We start from the raw sequence: 18605 nt of genomic DNA, 5'->3' as shown, positions 1-18605 counted from the left end.
TTTATAGCTTTAACCTTTACAAAGATTAGAATAACTCCTAATTTTATAACACATGAAACTCCTTCCTATGTTTGAACTCATTTTAACTTTCTCCTCAGTCTTCTTTTTTTAAATATACTCCCAATTAAATAATTCATCACATTTTCCTGATCCACCAATCTTTTGAATCCATTCCTCAATTTCTTCTATCCATTTTAAAATAGAGCAATTCCAACTGAACCTGATACTCTACTAATTAACAATGCTTGAGGCAGGTTATTTTTCTATTTTTTTCATATCTTTCTCTAGCTAAGGTTAACTAAATTTGTGTTTGTTTTCAATGTTATTTTCCTGATATTTTCTGGTCTTTGGCATTCTTGAGACAAACTATTCATATACCCCTGTAACTGAAATTTCTCTGGGATTCTGTGACATCAAAGCAGTAATAGAATGTAATTACATAGGATCGTCATCTGAAAAAAACAAAAACAAAACAAAACTGCGTGCCTACTCATTAAGATAAAAACTCAGATACATATTTATAAAATATGTTTAAATTAAAAGAAACAAAAAAATACGTCACTGATTCTTCCTCCAAAAATATATCTTCTAGGCCTAGTTAGTACAATAAAACAGTCCTGTCATTTTCAACGTCTTAATTAGAAACTGTTCCTTTCTGTGAGGATTTCTTTAACAGCCAACAAAGATCCATACAATACTGGAAGATGTTCCCACCCGCCCAGCAGGCACTTCTCACTTTTCCATTGAACATTCCATATGCATCCATCAAGTCATTACAATATTCCACATATCTGTCAATCTTTGCCAGTCTATCACATACAAGCATGCACCCTAAGACGATTCTTATGAAAAATTCATAAACATTTTCAAGTTACAAATTCTTCTCATTCAAAATAAGATTTAATGGCAACAGTTTTCCGAAGAAGTTAATGAGAACTCTTCTCTATTAATAAATGAGCTCAGATATGCAAGTGCCCTATGATTTCACCAGGCACTCTAGTTGGGAATATATTCAACACCAATTCACGTTCAGGTTTCTTTTGTTTAGGTGCCTAAGGCTATGTCTTCCTGGCTGTCAGTAATCTGATAAAAATATCAAAATTCAGTCAATGTGGATGAAGAATGATTTAACTGTAATGACCATATCCAACCCACTGGTTGATTTTCACCATACTTTGCAGGGAGAATATCAAGTGATATTTTTTACCCCTTAAATCAAGTCAGATTTGGGACAGCTAACATGGTAAATTGAATCATCTGATTAGTATGCCTGGTTGACAAAGGGTAGAAACTGAAAGACTCTCCACATAAATGGGAAATCTTGTCCAAATGGCAAGCATGTCTGTAATCACTCAATCTGCTCTCATTGGAGGAGGAAGAAGCTAAATTAAAGCTAGAACAGATGCATTTTCAGGCACTTGTTGAGAATCCTGGCTAAGTCTGCCCTCACCCCCTCCCAGCTTTTTATTCTGATTTTTTTTAAGATTTCAACAGAAATGAAAATAGACCACGACTAATACTTACATACTAATCACTTGACTTCTCCAGATGTTAATCATTTTCCCCACATTTGCTTTATCTTTCGTATCTTTCTCATTCTGAACCATTTGCAACTAATCTAAAACATCTTTTTTAGCTGTAAAGAACCATGATTGAAGCCACGGTGGTGCTAATAACTGAAAGAAGGCATCTTAAAGTAAAGGTTCTTCCATTAATACAGATAATTTAATGAGCTATGGGGATCAGATAGCACACAGGGTTTGGGGTAGCCCAAACTGCCCTAGCTTTCCTGGATAATATCATGCATGGCATCAGGTAAGCCTCAAATTTTCAAAGACTTTGTTACTGTAAAGCAGTGACCATTCCTACACATCACAGTTATTTTGTAAAGATTTGGAGTGTTTACATGAAATAATGTATCTGAAAATTACAGTCACAAGGGATATCATTCAGATAGATACATTTTAAGAATCTCCAGTGAAAACAGGAATTGTTGCTTTATCACAGTTACAACACAACAACAATAATGGGCATTTATGGAACATTTACTAAAGGCCAGGTGATATAAAGACAACACTAAGATACTGATTTCACAAGGTAGAAAATTAAGTCTTAAAGATGTTAAGGGATAATAGACTGACTCATAGCAATTCAGTGGCAGAATAGTGACTCAAACCTATATAATTGAACAGATTCTATACTCTGGCCATGGGATGTGAGTTAGGAAATTTATTAGAAGTAGCGAACAAACAACTGATACAAACACCACTAAGGCCAAAATAGGGAAGAATTCAAATCTGTCTTTAGTCACCTCTTCTACACTAGCCCCATTACCCCAGATACAGTATTCCTACCCTTTTGCCTATGCTAAGGGTATGAAATTAGTGTTAAACTGATATCAATTACCTTTCAATAAAATATTTATAAATTATGTATAGTAATATCTTAACAAATTACTCATTAAGTATATGAAATAGTAACTTTTAATTTCTAGCATTTAACTGATATAATTTATGCTAAAGAGGCCTTCCCCAAACCCCTCAAATTACATGAACATGGTCTCATATTCTGCCCATTTGTAAAGTGCCATCTGCATACATGTGTTTCCCAGTTACAGGGCAAAGGGCTTTAGAATTGCACTTTCTAATCAATCAGAATTTTAAGCAAGTTCAAATTAATTGAGAAACAAAATTACTTCTTGGCTTATTAGTTGCCAGATCCATATGTGATCTTATTTTTAAAACAGATTGTATTGGGGTACCTGGGTGGCCTAGTCCGTTAAGCATCTGACTCTTGATTCCGGCTCAGTTTACGATCTCACGGTTTGTGAGTTCAAGCCACCACGGTTTGTGAGTTCAAGCCCCGCGTTGGGCTCTGCCCTGACAGCATGGAGCCTGCTTGGGATTCTCTCTCTGCCCCTTCCTGGCTCTTGTGCACACACACACACTCTCTCTCAAAAATAAATAAGCATTAAAAAAAAAAAAAAAATATATATATATATATATATATATATATATTAGATTCTACCTATTTTGTGATTAAAACACACAAATGATAAAGCTAAGCAAAATAAAAGAAAAAACTCTACATATTTAGTAAGTCATACTAGGTATTTTGTAAAATCCCAAGAAAACTATTTGTATACATGTTTGCTAATCATCACATAAAAAATACCATTTATGGCCATGTTTCACTTCATTATTTCCAACAGATTACTCTATTTGGCTCAGACATCTGTATTTCCAATTTAGCATAAAACACTCTGTCATTTAGCTTTGCTAAGAAGGTTAGACAATAAAGAATCCAGAATATTATAGATAATTTTGAAATTTCATAAATTAAATTATTTTTTGTGATCCCATCAATAAATCTTCTGATCCAACCAGACTCACATCAAAACATGTTGAAATAAGGACTATAAATAATAAAACATACAGAATATGTCAGCACATATAATAACACAGGAAGCCAAAGTGGGCTGATTTGCTTCATTTGTTTACTATTCAAAATTAAAAACAAAAATTTAATCCAGGAACATGTGTGAAAGGTTTAGATAATTTCCTACAGAGTCACATAACACTCAGTAATAAAGGATGTGAAATAGGTACAAAAATGCTTGTCTACTTGTAATACCATAGTAACTTGGGAGAAAAGCCAATTCCCATTTTAAACTCTAGATACTATAAATTTATTTTTTACTAGTTCTTTCTTAAGGAATACTTCAGCTTGCAAAATTTACAAAACTGAGTTTGATGCCACTCAAAATATAAGGTGAAGAAAAGTGTTAACACTGTTCTTTTCTTAGCAGAACTGAAATTAAATTTTAGATATTATCACAGATGTTTTAATATCCATAATGCCATCACCAAGTTGTAATATTGTTCAGTTATAGATATGTTACTATTTAAAGGCAAATAAATTGTATTAGAACAATCATTAATTTGGATATTGGATGTCAAGTAAGCATAGCAAGTTACAACTGTAAGGGATTCTGTTGCATTTCAATGACTGATTTTATATATGATGTAATTTTATCCTAAGATTGCTTGAAAAATTCTTAGTGTGAGAATCATAAAAGAAGTTTGATGTAAATAATTTATTTGCTTATAACAAAACAGGCCTGATAGGTAAGAATAGTAATTTTAATAACCTAATAGATTTAGATAAAAACCAAAAGAACACTATAATTGAAAATTTAAGAATGAACATGATTTTGTGGAAGAATCTCCTGATAGCCCTTGCTCAATTATGAATACTAGTCCAAATTGAACTCTTCTATTATACTGCATGTATTTCTGGGATTATAGAGACTCTAATTTTTCTAAATTTCCAATATAAACTTGTTAAAATGTGGAATTATTCCAAAATGAATGAACTATTAGTGTTGTAAGAGCATTAAAAAATTTAGTTGTTGGATGACTATAATATTTAAATAATGCACTTATTATTAATTTAAGAAAATTCAAGGGGCACCTGGATGGCTCAGTCAGTTAAGTGTCCAACTCTTGATTTTGGCTCAGGTCATGATCTCACAGTTTGTCCCAGCTGACATTGTGGAGCCTGCTTGGGATTCTCTCCTTCCTTCTCCTTCTGCCCCTCCTCTGCTTGTGTGTGTGCTCTCTCTCTCTGTGTCTCTGTCTCTCTTTCTCTCTCTCTCAAAATAAATAAATAAATAAACTTAAAAAAAGAGAATTCATAAGAAATCTATTATACTAAATGAGATTACTAGGTGTAATCTAAAATGCAATACAAGAGAAATTATACAAAAAAAATTACATAAATACTGAGTAAAATTTGGAAATCCAACTCTAGTAAATAAAAATAACTTTCATTTTATCTGTAATAGAAAGGCTTTTTTTCAAACTGCACATTATTAAAACCACAAAAGCTTTATTTTTAACTATAATATATATTGGGCTATAAAACCTTCCCAACAGCTTTTGCATAAACACAGTAAATATATATTTTCAGTTAAAAAGCAATTTAATGAATATTTATGAGAGTAATAAATTAAATTCTATGTTAATAATTACTTATTAAAATAATATTTTATTGACTGTATATTATTTTCAAAGTTCAAGTGAGAATAATTTAAGCTTGCAAAGCTGGGTTAAGCTTTTATAGCTTATTAAAGGTTAATTTGTTATAAAAACAGGAAGTCTATTGAATTCAAAACCAGCTACAATACATTGTGTAGCTGTAATTTTAATTACATAAATTTTAGGGAGAGGTATTTTTTTGCCAAACAAATATTAATTTTTTCAATGATATTTCTCTCCTAGAAGTAATTTAACTCTGTCTCCACATATATTAGAGCAACAGCAAATGAGTAATATCCAAGCTGCTGCCTAGGATTCTTTAGCAATGGGTTCCTCAGCAAGATAATAATTAATTTATTTTTATTAAGAGAAAGAGAGAGAGATGGAGAGAAAGAAGAGAGAGATAAGAGCCAAATAGACAATAATTAATAGACTTTTTTAAAAAGTGGTTTTTAAAAACTTTGTTAAGTTTAGAGCCAAGGATTTATTTACTTTTTAATTCTTTAATTTTGTTAACACCCTATATGAAATTTCAACACAGAAATGAAAAGAACTGTGTAAAAATCTCAAGGTCAACGTCAGCTGCAGGATAGTCCAAATTCAAATATGTAAGAAACTCTTCAACATCATAATAATTCCTAAAATAATCTAAACTCGCTACTGAAGTACTGAGCCTTACTTAGAACTAACAAAGCAGGGATTATACGATTTAGTGAATAACATGGGACTTGAACTCATAACTCTGAGATCAAGACCTGAACTGAGATCAAGAGTCGGATGTTTAACCAACTGAGCCACCCAGACACACCAGATCCTAGACGTCTGACTGCACAGAATAGTGACCATTAAGGAAATGGAACACAAATTGAAAATGCAGTACATGGTAAAATATTTTGGTGTGATTGAATAAATTATTAGCTTACTTTCAAATTGTGCTTAGTATGTTCTAGACATTGTGTTGAATATTTACATGCATTATTTCAATTAATTTCTACAATTACCTTATGACTTATGCAATTTCATTAAGTTTTTGGAGCCATACATGATTAAATTCATAATAAATTTAAACTTTGTACATGTTTATGCTACTTCTCTGTAAATATAATTTTAAGTACCAAAATATTATTCTCATATTATGCAATTCTATCACCTCAAAAAAAGTTTGTGCATAAAAATGAACACTGAAGAATGTAAAAATTGAAAGTAGGTACTATCCTGTTAGGTCATTGTTTATATTCATCCTTAACAGTCACTTTATATTTATTTTAACATTCATTTCTCCACTGATTTGTATCTGTCTTATTCCACACAAAAACATTAAAGAGGCAAGTTTAAGTTTTGTGTTTGAGGTTCAAATTATGCTACATGGTATCTAGATAATTCTTATTGCTAAATAATGCAAAAGCTCAATCTTGAGAGATAATATTTCTCTAATTGATTTATCCAATAAGTATATTATTATCTTCAGTTCAAATCTGCAAGTTTGAGACAGCTGCCATTTTCCCATTACTGAATTCATGTCCCTACTCATTAGAATCTCATTTGGATTTTAAGGGCTTAATAAAAATAAGTAATATTTATTAAGAATTATAATGCATTTTCAAATTTGATGCTCACACAGCTTAAGAGTTGGGATTATTTTTATCACAACTATAAAGATTTTTTAGAAAAGAAAGAAAGAGAAAAACAAACAAAACCTAGAAGACTTCAGAGGTGTTAGATAATATCCTAAAGTCACATAACCATCAAGAAGAGCTCTAGGACTTGAGCCTGTTTCCACCATCCTTGCATCCTGTCATGCTGTGTTTCACGATTTAAAACAAGTTACCGGGGCATCTGGATGGTTCAGTCGGTTGAGCATCTGACTTCTGTTCAGGTCATCAGGTTATGATCTTGCTGTTCCTCATTTCAATCCCCACATCAGCCTGTCTGCTGTCAGCACGGAGCCTGCTTTGGATCCGCTGGCCCCCCTCTGTCTACCTCTCCCTGGCTCACACTCTCTCTCAAAAATAAATAAACATTTAAATTGTAAAAAAAAAATAAAAATAACAAATAAAATGATTTGCCTATTGAACATGGAGCAAATAGGGCAGATAGGAAAGAGAAGGACACCTATCTCTAGCAGGAGAAAAAAAAGTTGTCAACCATACACAGGAGGAGAGGGAAAAACTGGAATGTTTAAAAAGTAGCTCAGGATTACCACAAAGTCATGTTATTGCCATAATAGACATCTATATTGGTGAGTCCAAATAATTGCCAAAAGTTAAAATATATCTAAAGCTTACTCTTGCAGATTTTTGAGTAATACGTTATATATAAAGAAATTATTTCTGAAACATGCGTAACTTTAGGGAATGAACTAGAAGAAATCAGTTGTTTTTTTCCTTGATTTTTCCCTCGCTCCCTTGTCTATGACTTCTGTTTTTCCCATTCTTTATTTCTTGCTTTTCTTAATTTATGCCATAACCTTTAGTTACAAGAAACAACATGCTTTCTACCTTGTGGTGCCAAACGTGCGTGAATACATGGGTATTATTTCTGTTGACCATATAACAACAAGATATACGCAAAAATCTAATACATGATGTCACTTGTTACGATTTTTTAATATTCAAATGATCAGTAAATTTAATTAAATTATATTATCACATAGGTAAAATACAGACATGATTTCTAAATTTTGGGATTCATTCACTATAGACTTTGAAGATTTGTAGATATACCTTCATTTAGTTATTTTTTTAATGTTTCTTTATTTTGAGAGTGAGAGTGAGAAAGCATGAGGTGAGGAGGGACAGAGAGCCAGAGGCCTACTGCAACTGCTGGGCTCCATCCCAGGAACCATAAGATCATGACCTGAGCCAAAATCAAGAGTCAGGACATTTAACCGACTGTGCCACCCAGGTGTCCACACTCATTTGGTTTTAAGCCACTAAAAATGCTTTAATATTAGGAATTAGAATATTAGGATCTGAAGCATTCGATTAATTATTCTTCTTTTTTTTTTTTTATTTTCTTAATGTTATTTATTTTTGAGAGAGACAGAAAGAGACTGAGCACGAGCAGGGGAGGGGCAGTGAGAGGGGGAGACAGAATCCAAAGTAGGGTCCAGGCTCTGAGCTGTCAGCACAGAGCCCGACATGGGGCTCAAACTCGTGAACCATGAGATCATGACCTGAGCCAAAGTCACGTGCTTAACTGACTGAGCCTCCCAAGCGGCCCAGTTATTCTTGTTTTAAACTCGCTTTCTTAAAGTCTGATTGCTAAATGGCAGAATAATGACACACTCCGAAGTTTTTTCATTATAACTTATGATTGAAGTTGTATTTCAACAAAAACTACTTAACTTTTGTAGATACGGTAATATTTAGTCTAAGTTATTTAGAAAAATAACTAAAATCAATCAGTGGAAAATGGAAAGCGTTCTGCTTAAAAAAACAAAAACAAAAACAAAAAACCCCAGTAGATTTAGCTTTTAAATGCATTAAACCATTGTTTTCTGATTTTGTGTTCTAGTCCTGACCATGTTTTCTGTGCTCAACAGAGCAGCTCTGGGGTCTTATAATCACAAAATATGCAGCACTGTTCTTTTGTAATTACTTCTGAGAACTGGGTTGAAGTGCTTCATTAAATCAGTCAGTGAGCAAGTATACCCTTTGTAAGTATCAAGATAGCGTTTGCTTTTATTTTCTTAAAATATTTTCAAAAATTATCTTAAGAAAAAAGCAGGTTTGCTTCCATATACAAACTACACCAAAAACACCATGCAACAATGCTGATTTAAATATTTTTTCATCTGAAATATTCATATAGTGCCACATAAATAGATCTGCTAGGATCATTAATACCAGAAAAAACTATAATGCATTAAAATTCAATGAAGGAGCGTTTTTTGGGGGCACCTGGGTGGCTCAGTCAGTTAAGTGTCCAACTTCAGCTCAGGTCATGACCTCCCAGTTTGTGAGTTCAAGCCCCGCGTCGGGCTCTGTGCTGACAGCTCAGAGCTTGGAGCCTGTTTTGGATTCTGTGTTTCCCTCTCTGTCTCTGCCCCTCTCCTGCTCATGCTGTCTCTTTCTCTTTCAAAAATAAATACACATTTAAAAAAATTAAAAATAAAAGGGGGTTTTCTCTTTTTTTCCTATTTTTCCAGCCTTATTGCCACATCACACATAAGACTGTACCGATGTGCACCACACGCACACAAGATATACCATGAATATTTTATCTCTGGAAACTATTGAATCCTTTTACATTGTTATATTATTGTACTAGGCAACACATATTTTTGATGCTATTAATTAAATGCATATTTTAATTTTAGGAAATAAATTAAATTTTAGGTTTACCAACTTAAACTTCTACCACTTGAAGTAAATGCTGTTAATTATTAACTAGAAGAAAAAGAATTCTTTTTAAATGTAGTTATCATAGGGATTGAATTAATGTCATCAGAAAAAAAAAGGATACTGGAATAAATGGAACAAAGTATAGTTCAGCAAATCTGAAAAGCATTCGTATACTTCATGTGAAGTTATTTTCAACTATAGTGTTTCTCAGAATTTACCTAAACTAGAAGATTTCTTATTGATCATCCAATTGTCCATTTGTTGAATATTGATTGGTAAATCACTAATATCTATAGATTTTTCTAAATCTCCAACTCAACAATTTAAATTTGATTATTTTGTAGGGTAAGTAAACAGTATGAAGCTCACTTTTCTTTAAATAATGCTCCTCATTCCTAATCTGTGGGAAACATTCTACTCAAAAGTATAAACACCTGACAGTTGTTTCCTACCTCTCATTTCCCTCCAGGCTCTTCTGAGGGGCCTACCTGTCTGTGTAAAGATGCCTTAGGAACTTAAGTGGTAGTTGGTCAAGTTTCACACTTGGCCAAACAATGCACAATTCATATTAAAATATAAATCTTATCGGATGAATGGAAAGGAAAATGATTCATTTGTAGGAAATTACAAAATCATTTGGATTCCTGAATCGTTGAAACTCTGATAAGGATAAAAATGTAAACAAGGAAAATTTAAAAACAGATATCTTTTTTAAGAGACTTTTTTTAAAGTTTGTTTATTTATTTATGTATGTGTTTATTTATTTAAGTTTGTTTATTTTGAGAGAGAGAGAGCACACATACATGCACCCGCACACACATGCACATGTGTGTGCAACCTAGGGAGGGGCAGAGAGGGATGGACAGAATCCCAAGCAAGCTCAGCACTGCAAGCACAGAGCCCAACAGGGAACTCGATCTAACAAACAGAGATCATGACCTAAGCTGAAACCAAGAATCATATGTTTAACCCACTGAGCCGCCCAGGCACTCCTAGCGTTTATTTATTTTTGAGATAGAAAGAGAAAGAGAGAGAGCAGGGAGAAGGGGGCAGGGAGAGAGGGAGAGAGGGAATCCCAAACAGGCTCCGCAGCTCAGTGTGTAGCCTGACACGGGGCTCCATCTCACAATCATGAGATCACGACCTGAGCCTAAACCAAGAGTCAGTTGCTTAGCAGCCTGAGCAACCTACGAGCCCCTAAAAACAGATATTATACTGTGTAACAGTGAGTACTAGAAATGTGGTGTATGCTACTCCATTTATAAAAAACTGCAATGGCATTTGTGGATTTTTATGTGTAATTTCACCATGCAAAAAAGGCATAAGTATATGTATTTACCTGTAATTTCACTGCATACACATTTGACTCCTATAAGACGGGAGGCTGATACCTGGTGTAGACTTAGACAATGGCCCAGCCTCCACGTTCCAGCAAGATTTATACAATTTCTAGTTGTCATGCAGTATACAGTAATTTATTATTGCTTTTGTGAAAATGGCCCTAAAAAGAAAGCCAAATGCTTTTATTGCATTTATAAAATAAATTTCATACTAGAGTGCTATTCAGCAATTTGGGAATATGTGAGGGTCTTCAGATGGGCTTTACTATGTTTCAGATTGTCACTGAGAGAAATCTAAGTGAATCCATTATGACATATAAAATAATATTCTGTCTTAAAGCTTAAAGAAGTAAAGCACTTTCCTATAAAATAAACTGCTAAAATACAAAACTAAAGTAAACCTAATGCCTTTTCTCTAAGGTTTAAGCTTAAGGGAACTAGCATAGGCTAGACCTGGAGAACTGGGTTTGCTCTTCCCTGCAGTAATAAAATATGGATGTCAAGGCATATATCTAAAAGCTATTTGCATTTCATACTTTCTGCTACACTGTATAGGGATTTTCTCATCAAACCCTTCACGGAGGCTAAATCAACACATACATAGTATTTATGATAAAACTAATAAGATCTCCTTGGCCACTGATTCTTTTACTACTCATTTTTTAGGAGATAACATCACAATTAAGTTCCCTTTTTGCTCTATCTCAGATGCAGAGAATCCCTCCCATATTTATTATTGAACTTGATTTAGTAACTACTACACAAGTAAGAACAGATTAACTTTTCTCTTCACTCATTCCGCTGCATGTACCCAGTCCAGATGCTTATTTGGAATCATGATTAGCAGTAGTGATACACAAAACAGTCAAGTGGTTCTTTGCCTTTTTCAGCCCAGCTGTATTACTGTATTAACACACTTTCCACTTTCAGTCCCAGAATATATTTGATGGACCAGTTAAGCAAGCTCAGCTGTTACCATGCTGCACAACTTTATCTAATCAATGCTTACTTTTGCTTTACTAGGTGACTGTATATTAATGTACTATCAATGATTCCCTCAGATATCTGGGATAATCCACAGAAAACAGAGATGGCTAGAGTGGAATTTAAAAAGTTAAAGAAAGGATGCCCTGTCTTCTGCCTGGAAGATAATGCTAAGTTTGTGGTAAGGTTCTGTCTTGAGGGGGATTCTGCATAGATCTCTTGTTAAATCTACTCATGGGCCTATAAGGAAAATGATCAGGGGAAATATACCAGGCTCTTAATAATTGTGTCCCATTCTAGATAAACCACTAATTCACTACTTTGTAGATATGGCCAATGGTTTCATAATGTAAATATTCTCTGGAGAAGTCAAATACAAAGAAACCTTGCTCTGTGTTAACTCATAATCTACTGGTGAGGATTTTGAATATTTGGCCTATAAATACTTAGGAAAGTTTGTGAATGTCTTATCTAACTTGAATTTTTAAAGGCTTTTTTTGCTTGTTTTGCTTATACAATATATACACAATCACTATAGAACATTTAGAAATTGAGGAAAATATGAAGAAGTAGAAATCATCCATAATTTCACCAGTTCAATTCATATAATTGGCCCCTACCACAAACAGCATTTTAGTCATATAGATCACTGGTATATTGAACAAGCAGGATTTATATACCAGAGGCAATGTTACTCTGTTTCCTATTGCCCACTCAAAACATACCTAGAGAAGATCCCCAGACAGCTAGATGAAGACTTCTTCTGATAATTGGTAATTTAAAAAGTCTTATAATCAGTTTGAGTCACTTGTCTTAAATAATTAGAATACATAGTCTCACATCATGATCAAAACTCCACCCTTGATTTAAAATTTCATCTTCTTGCCCTCTGCCAGCTCAGGTCTGTTGTTGAGGAAGGAGTTACTCTGTATTCTTTCTTTCCTCATGCACTAATGATACTTATCTATAAATTGAAGGTAATAAGATTCCCTGCTTCAATAATATGATTATTAAGATTAATGTGATAGTACACTTAAAAAGCTTAGAAAAATATCTAGCCCATATTACTAACAATGGGAAAATATAAAGAAGTAGAAATCATCCATAATTCCATTAACCCAATTTATATAATTGGTCCCTACAGACTGGAGTAAATAACACTGGATAGCTGTGAGCCTTTTTGGGTCAAAAGAAGGTACATCAGAACACAGGGGGTTGGGGGGTGTGGGCAGGCAAAACATTTCTTGGCCAGGAGAAAATAATCCACTCCTGCTATTCTAGCCCAGACCAGAGAACTTCAGATTTGACCAGGCTAAAATCAAGTAGCTTAACAAAAATACGTAATTCCTTATACTATTCTATTTCATTAGAAAATATACCAGTTCAGATTAGTTTTGCTCTTTGGGTAGTTTTTAGGTCAATATGAATTTCTGTTACCTCTTTACTGCTCTATTCTACGTTTTCAAGAGTTGCTATAAACATCAGCACGTTCTCCAGACCAGATGGACTACACAGGCAGCTACTTTGATTTATTTTTTAAAGAGCCAATAATAGACACCGTTTCTAGGTCCTAGGCAAATATATGCATGTATATATAACTATATCTAGCTATAGACAGAGATAGATATTGATACTGCATAAATATATAAAGACATATTTTTCTGCTCCAAGGTCTGGAGACACAGGCCAATCCCAACACAGACACTCCTTTCCTACTCATTTATTAGATGCTGAGCGTCAAACTCATCTCTTACTTACAGGTTTCTCAGGTGAGTCAGCCACCAGTCTACCATGTTCCCCATATTGCAGAGGACACACATTAAGCCCTCCACATGGTTCCATTGAAGCCTTCATCACTAGGCTTGCAATGGAACTTAAATTTCTCCAAAATTTCTATTCATAAAATCTTCTTTTCCCACCATCCTCCAAACCTTTTATACTACAGATGTAAGAGGTTCAACAATAGACTGACATGGTTTTAATGTTTTCCTTTGACACATTGGTGTTGGGTAGGTCACGTTGAAACACCCACTCATATATATATTATCATTTGATTAGCTAGTTAGCTATATCTATCTACCAAAGTACTCTAACAACACACATACACTTACTTACACATTAAAGACTCATAATGTGACATGAAACTGCTTGGATGTAAATCCTTATTGTTTCATCTAACTAGCTGTTTGTCTTTGAGCCGGTTGCTTATTCTTTTCCTACCTCAGTTACCTCTCCTGTAAATTGAAGATAATAACGGTCCCTACCTCAACAACATGATTATTGTGAAGACTAAAAAACAACAACAACAACACTTAGAAAAGTATTTATCCTATATTACTAACATGCTATCTTTAGATGTAACAATAATATAATTATTATAATTATTATAAATGTCCTCTCTATAACTTGTTTGACTTCAGAGGATGCTCACATGCTGTTCAAAATTCTTCTTTACCTTGTAATTATACAGTATTCAGCTATACAAATGTAGCATCATTTTCAATACTAAACTGGACATATATAACATTTCTAAAATCTGCCACATCATTGATGATCTTTATTGTCTGTTTTTTCCCCCTTTATAATACATTGATTAAACCAGAATCATTGGATCAAAATATGATTAAGTCACTTAATACATATTGACAAATTACATTGCTAAAAAACTAATATCACATTGATACACACACACACACACACACACATATATATATATATATATATATATATAATCAAACAATGTATTTTCAAGACTACTTTAAAATCTGGCCAATTATCTACTATCAGGCATTGATTTAAGTATAAGAGCATCCATAGAAGATAATGACAAAGAAGCACACCTGTTCTCTTGTTTCCTTACAGAGTATACAAACAGATTTCTGGAAACTTTTTTTGGCTCTAGGAAGCAAAAATATTTAAGGGTTTTATGAAGAGAAACCCAATATATCTTCACGACCAGAGAGTGCCAGTGCCACAACTACACTGACCGTTCTTTTTAAATAGAAAAGGGAAATGAAGTAAGAATGAGCAGTAGTGGCTGTCTATCGTGGTGGTTCATTATGAGATACTTAGATAGAGCTGCTTTAATTATGTAAATGCATCTATTGGATAAGTGTTAATAAACTTCTATTTAAATAAAATAAATCAAAATTCTATTTCTCCTTAGCATATTATATTTTAATTAAATTCTTGAGCACAGTCAGTAACTGTGAAGTTATACAGTTGACAAAATCAATCATTAAGGAGTATAAATCTTCTGGATACTTGTCTAACACAAAGCACATAGTAATTAGTCAGTTTTGATAATAGTTTCACATATGTCCTAGGAAGAGGACACTCTGGCTCTCAATTTTAGCATTCTACTACATCAGTATTGTTGTGAAGAGTATGCCAATTTTATCAAGGTCCCACAAACTCATCAATAACTGGCTTAAAGTATCTTCTGTCTCAAGTAATTAATAATGACATCAACTATTTTTCTTAAAGATTTTAATTTAAAATATTCTATTTTGGAAGGTCATCTTCCTGTGATACTCTCTGACTCTGTGTGCTTCTCCTTCTCCCTCTTTCTCTGTCTCTGCCTCTGTCTCTCTCTCCACTCACAGAGGCATATAACTTCAACAAAACAAAATAAAATGTTCACCCCACCAGCAACAGCCATTGGACCAACCTTATAAAGTAATGGCAATTTTCCTAATTTCAGGAGTGCAATCTTATTCGTTGTATTTTTCATTTTTTGTATCCTTTTTAAGTCATCTGCATTCCCATAACTCACATCAATGACTTCAGCCTGAAAGAGAAGAAAAGACAAAAAAAGTCTTGTAGGAAGAATTCTAGCAAACTGTCCATTTAGTGTGACAAAATCATTCACAATAATTTGAAATAGTCAAAGGAGAACTATTTACACTCTTACCTTGACCTAAGCACCACAAACATGATCTTTCTATTTTTCTGTCAGGGTACGATTCTTCTGGTAACTTGAGAAAAAGTTTTAGAGTCATTTGAACCTTGCCCTCTCCCTTCTAGATAAGTTACAAACCCAATTCATTCCCCTAGTGGATGACCAAGTTTGGTATATTGTATATTTATGTTTCTGAAATTTGAATCATTTTACAAAATACTACAAGGTTAATTTCTTTAAAGCTCAACAACAATTACACCATTCTTCGACTTGAGAACAATGTAAAGGCTTCTTTTCCAAACTAAACAAAGCCCATCATGTACAGCTGTTCAGGTGGTGCACATATTCAGTTGTGAATGACAACTCCTTGGGTTATGCAAGATACAACCTGTACAACCAACCATATGTGCCAGTCTGGCATTCAAGGATTTTAGAACATGATCCCAAACTACAATTTCAGTCCTATTTCCCACTCCCATCCATATAGTTGTCTTATATTCTATATCAATATTTCTTATTTTTAAGAATCCCCTTTAATTACTGCTAAAATTTTATACCTTTCTAAGATTCTAATGGAATTCTCTAACATAGCTGCCCCTTTCCTTCTCCTTGAAAAGTACGACACCGAGGGTTCTATCAAACACATATTCTTATGAGCCAAGATGATTCCTTTCCAGTTTGGTTTCAATAATTTTTATTATTAAAATAGTAGTTGTTATGCTTTCCAGTGATAAAATTATATGAAATGTGCTGTTTCAAACTACAGCATATATACACTGAGGCATTAAGGAGCTAACATTAGGCATTAAGGTGGCAAACAATGAGAACAGAGTTGGGAGAATCCAGACCTATAAATTCCCACTCTTCTCAACTGGAGCTAATTACTTTTACCAGTTTTATGCAAAGGGCCTCCATAGAACACTCGTGTGAAGAAACAATTCTGTGTTTAGAAGAACATGTGAATACCACCAAGATACCAGCAGATCTGTTAGAGGAAACATTTCCGGCATGAAATATTCCCTTGGCCCTTTCATTTGCACCTTCAAAGCTTTACTGACACATTACAGCCCATTTCAAATGTTACCTACCTGATGAACTGTATTTCCCTGTTGCCCAAGTAAATGTGCCTTCTCTACTTTGAACCTGACTCTCTTGAGGACATCACTGGACTACATATATATATGTAGATAGATAGGTATATGTAGATAGATATATGTAGATAGATAGATAGATAGATAGATAGATAAGATTTTGTTTTTCCTCAGCGAAGGGCCCATCATGCACGTTTCTCAGCCCTCATCCAGGTATCCACCATACACTGTTAACTGTCTTAAACTGAAACGATTACAGTTCATACAATATCTCTAAAAAGTAAAGCTGTATTTTCAAATGGATTTCCTAAGAAAATACAGTTGTTAACACTTCTGTCAGAATGGCTTTGGGTTATAATTTTATTTCTATACAATGTGATTAAATCAGTGCCTTATTAATCCAATTTTTGAGTTTGCTTATACCATTATAATATAAATAACTGTTGATTTATTATTTTAAAAGCCTGATTAAATAAATGATCACATAATATTAATAATCACATTGGAAAAATGAGAGAATTCATATTATTCATTTCAAAATTTCAAGCTACCTACTAATTATGTGTGATTCACTGATACCATATTAAAATAGGGATATCCCTCTCTTGGTTATATTAATGAACATATTTTTCATATCTAGTAGAGACTGGAGGAAAAGCATGCTGGTCTGGGAGGGTGTAGGCTAGACTTTGAACTTTTTGTTTGTATACATACCAGAAAGGTGTGACAGTTACAAAAATACCACTTCTGTAAAAGACATTTTATATCATCGGAAAATAGTGAAAGCTTGCCTCAATAATGGCAATTTTAATTAAAGAGCTCTTCCATTATCTTTCTTTAAATAGCATATCAATAGAGTCAAGCATTTTAACATTAAGAGGCTTTTGTTTCTTTTTTTCACAAAAATAGTCCTCAACACAGCATCATTATATCAATTTATTTTGGCTTATGCACTTTGAGCCAATTTATTTTGACTTATGCATTAAAAATCAACAATTACAGAAATCAGTGTTCTCATGGTTTAACAGGTGATAATAAAAATGTATCTATTGCCTTCAAAGGATGTCTCTGAATCAGGTCCTTTCTAAAAGTCTTTCCTATTTACCTTTAAGCAAACTGAAAAATCACAGTTGCAAGAAAGCAACTGAATTTTCTGAGACACAAATCAATATACAATGATATGACAAAATGTCAAGCCACTTCTTTCCACACATTCTTGTTGCCACAATGAACCTTTTATTATTGTATGTATTCTGTCACACTAGAAAATCATCCACTCAACCGGCTGGGGTACAGTGTTTAATTTATGTCCAAATACCAAGGATTTAGTTACATCTGACTAATCCCTTTGGAAAATATCAAATGAGCAAGAATCCATGTACTTGTTGAACTATTCATTCGTGTGCACCAATTTTTCCACTGAGGACTTCCCTGACACATAGGAGGGGTAATGGAGAGGTTACAGAGTAAAATGAAACTAGTTCCATTTTGTTTTAAAATTTTTTAACTAGGGAGAGATATACAAAAGTCTACACATTAATTTTTATTTAAATTCTATACATTAATTTTTGACTAAGAACAAAGAACTTAAAACAGCAACAACAACTGGGGAAACTGGGTGGCTCAGTTGGTTAAGCGTCCGACTTCAGCTCGGGTCATGATCTCACAGTTCATGAGCCTGAGCCCCGCGCGTCGGGCTCTATGGTGACAGCTTGGAGCCTGGAGCCTGCTTTGGATTCTGTGTCTCCCTCTCTCTCTAGCCCCTCCCCCACTCACGCTCTGTCTCTCTCTCTCTCTCAAAAATAAATAAACATTTAAAAAAAAAGCAGCAACAACTAAAACAAAAAACCAAAAACAAATATTTTATACTTTATTAAAATATTATAGTATTGAAATGACAGCAG

General features: G+C 33.7%; 1 protein-coding gene across 1 annotated transcript in view; it reads right to left on the bottom strand.

The window, feature by feature from the left end:
* The window catches only part of NAALADL2 (N-acetylated alpha-linked acidic dipeptidase like 2), a 706998-nt gene that overhangs the window by 532771 nt on the left and 155622 nt on the right, over positions 1 to 18605 (bottom strand). The window contains exon 4 of the mRNA XM_047100419.1: positions 15380 to 15499. Within this exon, the coding sequence (XP_046956375.1) occupies positions 15380 to 15499 (120 nt within the window). The remainder of the gene's footprint in view (positions 1 to 15379; positions 15500 to 18605) is intronic.

This window comes from Lynx rufus, unplaced genomic scaffold, assembly GCF_022079265.1.
Source record: "Lynx rufus isolate CCGP_SWC_20201006 ecotype Redwood Valley unplaced genomic scaffold, mLynRuf1.p SCAF_5, whole genome shotgun sequence".
Classification (NCBI taxonomy): domain Eukaryota; kingdom Metazoa; phylum Chordata; class Mammalia; order Carnivora; family Felidae; genus Lynx; species Lynx rufus.
The sequence above is the reverse complement of the archived record's forward strand: the minus strand, read 5'-3'. Positions and strand labels throughout refer to the sequence as shown.